General features: G+C 33.6%; 2 protein-coding genes and 1 non-coding gene across 3 annotated transcripts; 1 reads left to right on the top strand and 2 right to left on the bottom strand.

The window, feature by feature from the left end:
• On the top strand, nucleotides 1–10,221 carry LOC108468308 (serine/threonine-protein kinase BLUS1-like). The gene is made up of 4 exons (XM_017769197.1): nucleotides 1–207; nucleotides 9,571–9,819; nucleotides 9,914–10,038; nucleotides 10,173–10,221. The coding sequence occupies exons 1-4, from the start codon at nucleotides 1–3 to the stop codon at nucleotides 10,219–10,221; spliced, it is 630 nt and encodes a 209-aa protein (XP_017624686.1).
• LOC128280107 (small nucleolar RNA R71) lies at nucleotides 8,897–9,003 on the bottom strand. Its single transcript, XR_008270289.1, has one exon. It is a non-coding gene; the product is annotated as a small nucleolar RNA R71 (small nucleolar RNA).
• Nucleotides 10,222–12,521: 2,300 nt separating the features above from the next.
• LOC108468309 (geraniol 8-hydroxylase-like) lies at nucleotides 12,522–14,499 on the bottom strand. The gene is made up of 2 exons (XM_017769198.2): nucleotides 13,367–14,499; nucleotides 12,522–13,290 (listed from the first exon to the last, which is right to left on the bottom strand). Exons 1-2 carry the CDS (start codon nucleotides 14,261–14,263, stop codon nucleotides 12,685–12,687), a joined length of 1,503 nt encoding a protein of 500 aa, XP_017624687.1. The 5' UTR covers nucleotides 14,264–14,499; the 3' UTR covers nucleotides 12,522–12,684.
• Nucleotides 14,500–14,886: the final 387 nt, after the last annotated feature.

Raw genomic sequence — 14,886 nt, forward strand, 5'->3', positions numbered from 1 at the left:
ATGCAGATGCTGAAAAGAATATTTGGTCACATCTCCAGGAACTCCACGAGTAAGATAGCAGATGCTGCTAAGATTTTGCTTCCTAAGGAAAGGGTCCCTGTATCTAAGAATGCAAAGGAATTAACAGAGGAGTCTGGTGATGGAAGTAATAGAGTTCATTCAGGTATCAATAAGGATGACTCTATCAGAAATTCTAAACTTGATAAGGTAGACTAAGCTTGTAGGAAGGATGGTGACTGCAATAAGACATGAAAATAGAAAATCCTGGATCATTGAAGAGATTTGCTATACTGAACAACAAACTTTCCTTTAATGACATAGACCAGCTCTAATCCTGAACAGAGCAGTATCAATAATCAATAGCTCTAATCCGAATCATGTTGGTGATCTTCAAATCACCAATAAAACATAGGACAACAGCAATAGTAATTACAGGTTGAAATTGTTAAATATGACTCCTATTTTCAGTCAAATTTGAAAAATAATCTTTCAATTAAACTCTGTTTACTTGTTTCAATCAAACACTGATTAGTTTAGATTATTTTATTATTATTTGATCTATGAATTTAGCCTATAAATAGGCTCTTTTACAACCTTAGAAAATACACCCATTATAGATTAGAACTCATAACACATTTAGAGAATTTTGTGTTTACGTTTTGTGGGTTCTTTGTTTTCGGGTTTTTGGGGTTTAGTTTTTATCTCCATCTTTTGTACTCTTCGTTCTTTTACCATTATAGTAAAATTATCTTTGCCTGTGGTTTTTTATCCTCTTTGGAGGGGTTTTTCCACGTTAAATTTGTGTGTTCAATTTCTCAATTTATTCTGCTATTTTCTTGTTCGTTACTTAATCGGGTTAAAATCCTAACAAGTGGTATCAGAACTAGTTCAATTTTCATAGATTAGCCCGTTCAGAGATGGTAACAACAAGGTTTGAAATTGAGAAGTTCGATGGTGAGACAAATTTCAATCTGTGGCAGGTTCGGATGATGGCAATTCTAGTTCAATCAGGCTTGAAAAAGGTTGTTATCAGGAAAAAGCCTGAGAATCTAAATAAAACAGAATGGGAAGAGCTTGATGAAAAGGCTTTATCTGCAATCCAGTTGTGCCTCACGAATACAATATTGCAGGAGGTATTGATGGAGAAGACCTCATCTACCTTGAGGAAAAGGTCAGAAACTCTTTATGCGACTAAGTCTCTGGCTAACCGTTTAGTGTTGAAACAACGTCTATTTACGTTTCACATGAACGAAGGTGAGCTTCTTAGAGATCACATCAGTCAATTCATTACTCTTTTAAATGATTTAAAGAATGTTGAGGTTCATATTAACAATAAAGATCAGGCTATGCTATTATTGTGCTCTTTACCCCCTTCATACAAGTCTTTCAGGGAGACCCTGATTTATGGCAGAGACAAACTCTCGTTCGAAGATGTGAAGGGTCATTTGTTGAGTAGAAACAAACTCGACAATGAGCTTCATTTGGATAGCAAGACAGATAGGCAAGCTTCCATTTTGATAGCATCAAAGAAACGAGATAAAAGGTGTCGCTATTGTAAAAAGTTAGGTCACGTCAAAGCAGATTGTTATAAACTGCGAAATAAAAAAGCTGCTGAGAGTAACGAGGAAGATGTAGCTGGTGATAATTTGGCCGATGAAAATGGAGATGATTTCTTGTTAGTGTCAACAAGTGATAACACGAAGCTCACGTCCGAGTGGATCCTAGATTCAGGATGTTGTTTCCACATGTGTCCCAATAGAGAATGGTTCTCCATATACAGTTCAATTGAAGGTGGAGTTGTGCGCATGGGAAACGATTCATCTAGTAAGGTAATTGGTATTGGTACTGTTAAAATTAAGATGCACGATGGGATAATTAGGACACTCTCAGATGTCAGGTATGTACCTGATTTATGAAAGAATCTCATCTCCTTAAGTATTTTAGACTTGAAAGGATGCAAAATCAACATCGAGTCAAGCGGTATTAAAGTATCTCGTGGAGCTCTCGTTTTGTTAAAAGATAAAAGAACCGGCGGTCTTTATATTCTGGAAAGTTATACAGTGACCAGTGAAATCGGACGTCCCTCGTCCGTTATGGAGTTGAAGTCAACTTGTTTGGAGGGAGGCAACTTGGTCATAGAGGGAAAAAGGTATGACTGTTTCGTTGAAGAGAGGTTCTCTTTTGGATGCAGGTTTTGAAAAGTTAGGGCACTATGTTCGTGAAAATCAGACCCGGGTTAGTTTTGATTTGGCAGTGTACAAGTAGAAGGCTAGAAGTCTTCCAGTTTCTAAGCACAAATTCGACTCAGTTAATTCCCTGCATAGTTCAAGATAGGCTCATGGCGGGATTTGGCAAAGATGGCGTGCTTTGGCAAAGATGGCGTTATGGAAAATATGAGTCAAGGTGGAGATTTGTTAAATATGACTCCTATTTTCAGTCAAATTTGAAAAATAATCTTTTAGTTAAACTCTGTTTACTTGTTTCAATCAAATACTGATTAGTTTGGATTATTTTATTATTATTTAATCTATGAATTTAGCCTATAAATAGGCTCTTTTACAACCTTAGAAAATACATCCATTAGAGATTAGAACTCATAACACATTTAGAGAATTTTGTGTTTACGTTTTGTGGGTTCTTTGTTTTCAGGTTTTCGGGGTTTAGTTTTTATCTCCATCTTTTGTACTCTTCGTTCTTTTGCCATTATAGTAAAATTATCTTTGCCTGTGGTTTTTTATCCTCTTTGGAGGGGTTTTTCCACGTTAAATTTGTGTGTTCAATTTATCAATTTATTCTACTATTTTCTTGTTCGTTACTTAACCGGGTTAAAATCCTAACAGAAAGAAATCCTTAAAGAACAAATAGAGTAGACAGTTTGGAAGGGGGGAAGCAGGTTAAGGTAGTTTAACCTGCCTTAGGGATTGTTCCTTCTCCTCCTACATGAAATATATTTTCTCGAAAGTCAGAGGACTTAGTTACCCTCCGGAGCAGGAAAGAACATATAGAATAATATGTTCAAAATTTGAACATGTAATTCACTAAAAAATTAAAATAAAGAAACAATGAAAGGCATAAAATTTTAGGCATACGAACCGAAAGAAACTTGTATAACCAACGCTGCTTCACTTTCAGATAAAACCCACCACTAATTCAGCACAAAGAACAAAAGGGTATTCAACAGTATAAAAATTTAAATCAAAATTCTAGGGAATTTCCAAAATTATCGGTTAAAATGTGGACAAGTAAAGAACAAGAAGAAAGAAAAGAGCTTTTAAATGAAGATAAAGAAGATGCCATACCTTAAGCCAAGATCCTGCGAAGAGGAAGATTAGAGCGAAACGAAACAGCAGCCCTGAGAAGAGAAGATATACGATAGAGGCAGCTAAGGAAAAACGGAAATAAAAGATGAAGAACAGGAAGAAGGAGAAAACAGAAGAAGGAGAAAGAAGATGATGAAAGTGGAGGAAGATTTTCCGGAAAATGTCTTACAGAAATAAAATCGGTAAGACATTTTCCTTAAAATCCCTCATCATTTTCCCGTGTTTCTGAAAAAATTTTACCAATGTAAGTTATTTTCAAGCAAACAAACACTGGAAAATCAGGAAAACATTTTTCAGAAAATGTTTTCCTACTAAACAAATGGACCCTTAATTATTTTATGCAAAGTATATAGAAAAGAATAGAAAAAGTTATTTTTAACAAAAATAATACATAGATGGAACGATGAAAATGTTCAAGTGTACATAATCGCAATAAGTAATAAAGTGACACAAGGACTGTGTAAGAAAATATTTATGAAATGCAATTAATAAAAATACTTTGGTGAAGGAAAATCTTTTGTTTTGAAAGAAAAGGGTTTAGTAAACTATATTTTAACTAAGAAAATTAAAAGGTAAAATTCCAAAGCATAATTTCAAAAGATGATTTTAATCAATATGACATAATTGTGTTAGATCAATTACATTTCTTAACTTAATATTATCAAGACAATGTTCATGTTGTTACGAATAAATTAATGGCAACTTAGTAATTTGTTAACTATAGCACATACAAACTTACTAAATTAACTAATCTCTTGAATATATTACAAAACCAATTCAAATAATTAATCAATTTAAATAAGCAAGTAAAAGATTAAGTGAAGTAACAATATATTCCTACATTGAAACAGTTTAATCACAATAATCTTGCAAGTTATACAAGGCTAATATACCGTTTAATACCGTCGCTAATTTAACCCTCAGCTACCTTAGAAGATTAAACATGCACTGATTAAGTATTGTGTCAATTAATTACAATTTAAATACGATTAATAATTAATTCATTAGTTACCTTACAATTGTAATGCAAGTATATAACATAATCATGGTTTTACTTAATCAAACAATTTATCAAGACCTATAACAACACAAACATGATTTTAATAACTTAAGTAGATGAAATGCAATCAACCTTACACGAATTAAATTTAAGCCATGTTAATTAAATTTAGAAAAACAACATAACAAATAGACATGTTCATAACAACAACAAGAAAAGTTAAAGGATAGGAAACTAGAATAAAATCTAGTGTTTCTCCGAAGCCAGACTAGTTTGCTCCTCTCTTTCTCCGCTCGTTCTTGTTGTTCCAAGACTTCTATAAGCACTTGAATGTTGCTACCCAAGGTGGTTGAAAGGCTCTTTTCCAAAAGAAAAATCGGCAAAGGAAAGTAGAAAGGAAAAAAATGGAAAACAAGAAGAGAAAGTGAGTGAAAGAGAGAGAGATGTGTGGCATGGGAGGTGTGTTGAATGAAGTAGCAAAGATGGGTATTTATAGGTCTGAAGCTGCTAAAAATAGCAAATAATTAGGAGTCATACACTCTTCCTTGGCTGACCATACAACAAGCAAGTTTGAATGTTTCAAACTTTGCTAAATGTAGCTTGGGGCAAATCTTCAAAGGCACAAAAAGTGGAGGGGTTTGAATGGAGTTTAAGGAAACTTTGAGGGTTGTTATGCAAGTAATTAAATCAGCTAAATAAGCTGATTGGGATGGTTTTGGGCTGCCAATTTTCTTGTTGGATCAATCTTCAATGCTTAGCACATTGGGTCACTTTCTCCTTCAGGCTTTATTTAATTTTTAACCCAATTTAAGTTAGATAAAAATTAAATACAAAGTACATAAAATAATCATCATTTGGACCGTCCTTGGCTGAAAAAATATTCAGTCTTGCTCTTGGTTCACTTGATGCAAAAATTCCCCAACGGTTCAAGCCTTTCGAGGTGTCTGCCGAGCCAGTTTTTACCTTTTGTGCAAAATTATCGAAAATAAACTAAATTTGTGAAAATTTATTATAAAAATAATTAAAATTCAATATGTTAATAATTTAAGTACAAATTATTTATTCTATAATTAAAGTGTGAATTTCGACAAAATTTACTACAAAACTACATGAACTAGAGCTCAAAATGTGCTGAAAAATTCTATATATTTTTGCGCTTCCAATAGATTTTGAATCTATATGAGAAAAGAATCAAAACAGAGATTTAAAAACTTAAATAGAAAAGAAGCTCATCAAAATATGGGTTTTATCATCGAAAGTTGAATTTAGATGAGTTTCAATGAGTTCTTGAATTTTTATATTGAAGATTTTGAGTGAAAAATTGAAGAGATGAATATGTTTATAATTTTTTAAAAAATAATACTTAAATTTTCTTTTTGAATTTTTAGTTAAAATGTGTTTCATGTTACAATTTTTTATTATATAATGACTGAAATAATTTAATTAATGGAGTATAATTTAAGTAAGAAATATAGTTTAAGTATGACAAAAAAATCAATTTAAAAGAAAGTAATCTAAGTAGGATTTTATATTTATGCCTTGGGTAAGTTACAATTGGGAAAATTTGTTTAATCCTATCTAGAAGGTGTGTTGTGGCAGTGATATTTTGGCTGTTGACGAAATGAACCTTTGTTAAGTACAAATGTCAATATTGGCTGCTGCATATCACATGGTAGTGAATAGGTATGCATGGCTTTTATTTTATTGATGGAAGGTAGCATTGCTCACATTGTTTGAAAACTTGGAATATAATATAAAATAATTGGATAATAACTTGTCATCAAGTTATTGCATTTCAATAGATATAGATAAAAATAATTAATATGATGTTGTTAAAATAAAATCGGATGTAGAAAAAGACCATACTTTACTTATAATATTAATAAAATATTATAGTTTTTTAGGGTAAATTATATTAACAGTCACTCAATTTTGGGTAGCTGACAAAACAATCACTTGAGTTTTATTTCATTCATTCAACTTTAAAAAAATAACAAAACAGTCACTAACTTTATTAAAAAGTGACAAATTAATAACTCATTAACATTTTCCGTCATAGGCTTAACGGGATAGCTGAAGTAGCCAATTAATTAGCTAATTAGGCCAATTAACTTGTCACGTTAAATGAGTAGTCAAAGAGTCAAAAAGAAAAGAAAGACAATTGGCCTTTCTCTGTGTCTTTCTTCTTTCTCTTTATCTTCTTCTCCTTCAACCTCTTTCTTTTTATGCTTCCTTTTTTTTCTTGTTCTTCTTTCTTTTCTCTTCATCTTCTTTCTCCCTCAACCTTGTCTTTTACCATCTCCTGAATTTGGGTCTTTTTCTTTCAATCCGAATGTGCTCCTACCTACAGTTGTGATGCAAAGTATTTAACACTAAGAAGACAATGAAATGCAACCTTCTAAAACCAGAAGACATTATAATGAAAAATGGCATCAGAGAGGTTACCAAGGGCCCTGTAATGCATTCAATAACAACAATGCCACCCACAACGCCAATGGAATGAAAATTCACAATCATCTCGTTTCAGGACCTTTCTATTACATTATGATAAAATTTTCAAACAGCTAAAAAAATTGAACTACTAGCTATTGGGGATGCAGGAAAAATACAATGTACTAAAACTACAAGGAAGCAATTCAGCAGGCATTCAGATAAGCCATAAAAGTAACATGTTTTTAATCCCATTATTGATGCGTTTTTGGATGATTTATTATATGAATTAGTGAATTTGATGCTCCTAATCTTTTAAATTCATGTTTCTATACTTAGGTGAGCATAGGGGAGTGAAAGGAGCGAAAAACAAGCCAAAATCAGGCAAAAAGAGTTGTTTTCAAGATCCACATGGCCTGGGCATTTCCACACGGGCTGGCCACATGCCCATGTGCCAGTCTGTGTCTATTTTGCACTCGGCTTCCCTGTTACGGAGAAAAAGGCAATCTAAAGTCTATAAATACACACTAGAAGAGGATCTAAAGGGGACACGCAGAGTAGAACGTAGAAATTACTCGAAGAAGGCCGACAAACTTAACTCAAAAGCAAGATCTCCTTCAAGACTGAATATCTCCATTCAATTTCTTTAGAAGTTTTTGGGTTTCTTTATGTTTTGTTGTTTTCCTATTTTTGAGATGTTTTCCTTTCCAAGTATGAACTAAATTCCCTAAATACCTAGGGAAGATGAACCCTATGACAGATCTTATTATTTGATTTTTCTGAATTACATGATAAATATTTGTTCTTGATCTCAATTATGTTTACTTACCTTCATGTTTAATGTTTTTAGGATATTAATTCATAATTGATGTGCTTATTCAGTAGAGCAAAAGTCCCTGTTTAAGAGTAGATCTAGCATAATTGAGTGAAGTTGCATGCAATCCTAGAAATAGGACGACATAAATCTACCGGATTAGAGTCAAATCTAATAGGGGAATCCATAGATCGAGTTAATGCGGTGATAGGGGTTTTAATTAGAAAGAGATATTAATTAATCAACCTAGAGTCAGTTATTTTTATTCTCGAAAGAGATATTAATATAATTTAGGGATTTCTACGGATCAAGTCAAATGAATAAATCGTTTAATTCATATTTAGAATAATAAGTGAAGTCTAGGTGGATTCTTTCCTGGGTATTGTCTCTCTCATAAGTTTTCTTCGATTATTTTCCCAATTCGCTCCCTGTTGCTTAGTAGTTAGTTTAGTTTAATTTTAGATTAAAAACAACCCTTCAATTTATAGGTTAGATAATAAAAAGATAGTGATTACTAGTACTTTTAGTCCTCGTGGATACGATATTCCCGGCTTACCGTACTTATACTACCATTCGATAGGTGCGTTTGCCTTTGTCGCATTTTAGTTAGTTCGTGACGTCATCAAGTTTTTAGCACCGTTACCGAGAACTAAAATATTAGGAACACTTAATTTTTATTACTTTAGCCATTTTTTATTTTTACTTTAATTTACTAACTTTTCTTTTATTTGCTTCTGGCAGGTTCCTTTAGTTTATAACTAGAAGAAACCCGTCAGGACCTCTAGTATTCGAGATTGAGATTGAAGTACAACTCGCAGAAACTGTAGAGAAGCAAGGCAGAGTCGACAGAGTACAATAGAAGAGCAAGAGGACGTTGTTATTAATACTGAGGAGATGGCAGAAAATCATAATATTCAGCTACCTCCTGTGGTTGCTGTAAATCCTGTAAATTCGAAGCCTGCTCCTCGTACTATGTACAATTATGCCAAGCCCAATTTAACTGGGGCTGAATCGAGTATTGCTAGACCTGCTGTTGCTGCAAATAATTTTGAACTGAAACCTAACACTATTCAAATGATTCAACAGTTTGTTCAGTTTGATGGTTTGCAGGACAAAGACCCAAATACTCATTTGGCTAATTTTTTGAAATTCTGCAACACTTTTAAAATTAATGGTGTTTCTGATGATTCCATTCGCCTTCGGTTGTTTCCCTTTTCGTTGAGGAGTAAGGCTAAACAGTGGTTGAACTCCCTACCACGAGGTTCTATCACTACATGGGAACAAATGACTGAAAAATTCTTGTTGAAGTACTTTTCATCGGCTAAGACAGTCAAGCTGAGGAATGATATCTCTTCCTTCGTGCAAATGGATCTAGATACTCTATATGATACATGGGAGAGGTATAAAGATTTATTGAAAAGGTGTTCTCACCATGGGTTACCTTTATGGCTACAGGTTCAAACTTTCTACAACGGTTTGAACCCCTCAACTAGGCAATTGATCGATGCATCTGCCGGTGGGAATTTGATTTGATTGTGGATTTCAGTGATTGTTTTTGGTCGAGTTGAATAGAATTCTGATATTCTTACTTTTTATTATTGAAGCTCGTTTCTTTTAGTTCAGACTTGCTTGTGGTGAGATTTTATCATGTTAAAATGTTCTCTAAATAAGGGACACAATATTATACTAGAAACCTTCCTTTTCCTTTCCCTAGTTTCCTCTCAATCCAGGCCAGGCCTTAGATCTAGTTCATGTGTACTAAACATCTTGTATGCTTGCTTGTTTCATTACTATTGATCATTCTATAGGAATTTTCTACTTTTGGTGGTAATACAATCACTCAAGTAGGTGTACCAAAAATTATTTTTGGCTAATGGGATCTTTTGTGATATTGTTTAGAGGTTTTAATAATTGGTAGTATCATGAGTGGTATATTTAGATCCATATTTTCTGCTCTTCATGTGATCTATTGGCTCTTAACAAGCTTTCTTAATGCTATTTTGCAGGATGATATCTGTTGGGAAGCTCAAACAATGAGTTTGATTGATCACTCAAATGTTATTCGGGCATATTGTTCTTTTGTGGTTAACCATAATCTTTGGAAAGTCTTGCCTTTCATGTTAGAGGGTTCATGTTTGTACCTCATGAAGTCAGCATATCCAGATGGTTTCGAAGAGCCTGCTATTGGTTTTGTTCTGAAAGAAACATTTAAAGTTCTGGATTATCTTCATCGACAAGAACATATTCATAACGATGTTAAGATCAGTGCCTCACAAAAGTTGGCATTATGTTATCTGATTGAATTCACCATTATTTTATTTAATAAGTTTTTTTTAATTAGCATTACAGGCTGGAAACATATTGCTTGATAACAATGGCACAGTAAAGCTTACTAACTTTGGTGTTTCAACTTGCATGTTTGATGCAGGAAATAGGCAACGTTCTAGAAATACCTTCATTGGAACTCCTTACTGGTGAGCTATTTTTGTCAAATCTGTCCAACTATTACCCTTCTCTTCAGCTTCTTATGTACTCTGATGCCATTGATAGAATTATTTTTTCTTTGAATTTCCACAGTCTGATATTCCTATTTATCCTTTCTTTTCAGGATGGCACCAGAGGTCTCGCAGCCTGGAAGTGGATATAACTCTAAGTGAGTGTTCAGTCTTCACTTAAAGTTAAGGTCTTAGAATTTCACTTAAATCCAATGTCCCCTTACAATGTTGTATAAACACAACATCTTAGTGTACACAAGTATTTTCTGCTTCATGGGGCAAGGGGTGGTCATGACTCATGAGTTTGAACCTACAAGGACTTATGATTTTGGTCTAAGTGACATTTGTTCTGAAACACAAAACTTCACTTTATCCACACATCTGGGCTTTCTATGAAAGCACTTATGTACCTCAAAGTTACCACTTTTGCATAATCAGGAAATGGTTAAAAGGTTAGTTCTGTTGTTTGCTTTTAGAATGATTCAGTAACTTAGGGAAACTAGAATAAAGTATTTACGTGCTGTTAGGGCTAGGATCCGTTGTAATTTTTCCTACTGATAGAGCCAATGGACCTAATTTGGACTTTCTTAACCTCCATCTTCTTTTATAGGTGACAATAAATTACCTACTAGGGAATTTGGGAATGACACATCAAGACACAGTTGACATAGTTGATCTTGGTGGTGGATCTGTTCAAATGGCGTATGCCATCTCCAAGAATCTTGCTTCAAGAGCTCCAAGTTTACCAAATGGACAGGACAATTATGTAAATGAAATGTATCTCAAGGATCAAAATATTACCTCTATGTACACAGGTACCCTCCATTTTAACAAAATAGGATTCATTAATGATTTGAAATTGAATATAAAGAGAAATCTTAATGGCTTGTGATTCCTTAAGCGTCTTATCGATGTGTCTCTATTCACCATTTGTATAATCTTTATATTTTAGTTGTATACTTATGGCTTTCTTGTGTACGATTATTTGCACTATGGCTTCTTGGCAAATCGGCGAAATTTTGAAGGCCATCAAGATTCGCAACCCTTGCATCTTGGAGGGTTTTGATGGTATGTTTGAATTTCTTTGGTTGCAACCAACACTATAAAGTGCTACTTTTTTAAATATATATATATGTGTGTGTGTGTATTTGGGCTGCAAATGGCAGGCACGATTTATGAATTCAGAACTAAGTTTATAGCTACTGACGACCTGAAAATGTGGTAATTGTGCATATTTGCTTCCTCATCGCTAATCGTATTCATCTCTATTCGAAACTTTGAATGCCTGAATAATGGAATAGTTCGAATATTACGGATTTAAGAGAAACTAATGTTTCTTTAACAATTATATTTGTTTGTTTGTTTTCATTTAATAGAAATTAATGCTTTGGATTTAGTCTAAAATCTCTTATTTCACCTTTTCCCACTTTGTTGCTTAAATTTCTTCTGCTGACCTTGAGGAATCCCCAATCCCATCTTCATCACTCTTCATGCATTAATTCCTATAGCAATATCAAGGGTGGCAAGTTTAATTGACACATGACTTCTTTTGAACTGTTTGTTTTTCAAAGTTGACCACTAATTGGAAAAGATCATCTTTTCAAACGCAGATATTATTTTGATCAAGGCCCGGTGCTATTACAAGAGCGGATCCTTGGTGCACACCATGGCTTGATTTCTACATATGCATTAGAAACAATGATTTTATATATCATTAATGTCTTTCATTCATCCTTATTTTGTTCTATTTGTATTTTGTTAGATTTACGGTGTAGTATGATAAGTGCGGTATTTTGTTTGGCGGGATGTATTTATATCATAGATTATTCTTCTTCTCAATATTTTGATAATGAATTTTAATTTTTTTATATTTTTAGGACTTTTACAATATTTTATAATATTTTATTTTTTAATTTTATGACCTTTAGCGGCATTTGTGAGAAAAGCGACGTTTTTTGCGGCGCTTGCAAAAAGGCTGCTAATAGTTTTAGTGGCGCTTAAAAGCGCCGCTAAAGGCCTAAAAAAACGCCGCTAAAAGTCAGTTTTGCTGCTTACACAAATTTAAATGGCTTTCATTGCCTAATGGTACGGCTACAAGGCTAAATGCTGAGAAGATAATTTTTATATCTATTGTAGCTACTACTATTACACATCTGATTTGCCATGCATTTTTATTTTATATTAGTAAATGAACATTCATAATTAAATTTCATACCTAACACCTTAATCTATTTTATGTACCGAAAAATGTTTTAGGGGGCCGGATGAAATTTTAATTTTTTATAGTTTATATCTTTATAATTTATAAAGGATTAAAACGAATTTTTATAATTTTAGGGGGGCCAAAGTGTAATTTTACTTTTATTAATTTAAAATTTTTAAAAAAATTTAAGGGCCTAAAAATAATTTTACATTTTAGGGGGGCCGGGGCATGGATTAAATCAACAATTACAAAGATAGAATCAAGCAAATATAATTTGAATTACTTACATAAAATTACACGAAAATAATCTATATGTCATTGGCTCCGACGAAAATGTAAACAACAGAATTTTTGGAATTATTGCTATTTTAAAGCTTATTTTATAAGTTCCAATTATTTCTCTTCAATTTAATACAATATTATTAAATTGAACGTGAGATAAGTCTTAATCGTTGAGCTTTCTGTAGAACAAGATTACATGTATCAACCATGCTTAAACTTTTAAGTGTAACTCCATCTTCAAGTTCCCAGTCGAATGAATAAATAAGTGTACCCAACGTTAAGTGCAACATTCTCATGGCTAGTGGCAATCCAGGGCAAATTCGTCTACCACTCCCAAATGGAATGAGTCCAAAGTCCCTTCCTTTAACATCAATTGTTGATCTTATGAACCTCTCAGGAAGAAACAAGTCAGGTTCCTCCCAAAAATTAGGATCTCTACCTATAGCCCATGCGTTGATCAACACTCGTGCACCCTTTGGAACCACGAAATTATGAATCTCAATATCTTCTTCAGCTTTTCGAGGAAGTAACAAGGGAATTGGAGGATGCAATCTCATCGTTTCCTTAACAATTGCTTGCAAATAAGGTAAACAAGTAACGTGGGATTCCTCCACTGGGTTCCCTTCGCCAATTACTTGTTGCAGTTCTCTTCGAGCTACCCGTAAAGGTTTTGGGTTATGGAATAATTCTGCCATTGCCCACTCCAAAGTACTGGAAGTACTATTCGTCCCCGCTATCAACAAATCCTGTTTCAAAACAATTTCTTATTACCAAGTTATGAACTTAAATAATAAAAGACAGAAAGGAGATGAAGTTAAAAACCAGAATCAAATGCTTTATCAAATTTCTGTCGAGCTCTTCGTTGCTATCTTGTTTACTGAGTTGGAGAAGAGTATCCAATAAATCATTAGTTGATATATAATCATCCATCTTTTTCAATTCCAACCGCTCATCGATTAGTTTGTCGAAAATATTCATCAACTTCTCAAAATGAATCGACATCCGCCTCCTTATACCTTGCAAGTCAAGATTATCAAGAAGAGTAGGGAAATAATCACCAAAATTGAGTTTTCCTAACTCTTCCCTGACACCTCGCACAATTTTTTGGTATTCCAGAGCACTATCTGAAGAGTCAGCTAAATCGATAGAGAAAATAGTATTGGACAAAAGATTAAGTGTAGTTTTGAAAACAACTGTGGATATCTCGATCGCTTCCCCTACGCGGGAACTATCACGAACATCAGCAAGGAGTTGCTCTATTTTGCTACGCCGCAAGTGTTGGTTAGCGTCAAGTTTGTGACTAGCGAAAATGTGCAAATTACAGATTTTCCTAAGATTTCTCCATGTGGTTGAAACAGACATCCAAGGCAATCCGGTTTCGTTGTGTTGAAGGGCACGAAGGGCACCTGGAACGGTTCGGTTACAAGATATGGCATCGTACGTTAGGAGGATTTCTTTGGCCATGGCTGCAGACGAAAGAACTAGCGTAGTTGTTTGGCCAAGTTTCAAAGTCATGATGTCCCCATGAATGTTGGCAAGTTTGGCAAGGGCCCTATGGGGTTCATCACCAAGCTGAAAGAGGTTCCCGAAGATTGGAATTGTTGGTGGACCGGGCGGAAGCTTGTGGGTTCTTCCCAGTTTCCTTCTTGTGATAAAATGGAAAGCTTGAAACAAGATCAAGTAGAAAACAAAGTACAGTAAGCAACTCAAGAAATCCATATTAATTGCTTGCTGTTATACACAATAGAAAGTACCTCTTTCAGTGTATAAGAAATACCAATTCTTTGTTTTGAATGAAGCAATAATTTTATAGCAATTTATATAATGTTACACAAATTTAAAAGGCTTTCATTGTCAAATGGCACAGGCTCAAAATGCTAGTAACCAACAGCACAAAGGCTTTACCACCCTAAATTTTGAGATCTATTGTAGCTACTACTATTACACATCTGATTTGCCATGCATTTTTATTTTATATTATTATTATTATTTAATCAACATTCATAATTAGTACCTAACACCTTAATACTTTGAACCATTAATTAAATCAACAATTACAGAGATAGAATCAAGCAAATACGATACATGAGTTACACGAAATGTAAACAATAGAATTTTTCGGCTATCAAATTTTATATAACAATTACAAGGCGAGAAGCTTAAAGATTCATGAACATAGCTTCGTGCGTAAGTTTTATGCACCTTTCATCTAATATGTTTAGTTATTTTGTTGTTTAATTAATGAGATAATATTGACATTTGTTGCAAAATATTTTTTTATTTGTAAACTTTATTGATTAGTATTTTATATAATTGATGCATGTTTCATATTTGAAATTTAT

Source organism: Gossypium arboreum, chromosome 8 (genome assembly GCF_025698485.1).
Source record: "Gossypium arboreum isolate Shixiya-1 chromosome 8, ASM2569848v2, whole genome shotgun sequence".
NCBI lineage: Eukaryota > Viridiplantae > Streptophyta > Magnoliopsida > Malvales > Malvaceae > Gossypium > Gossypium arboreum.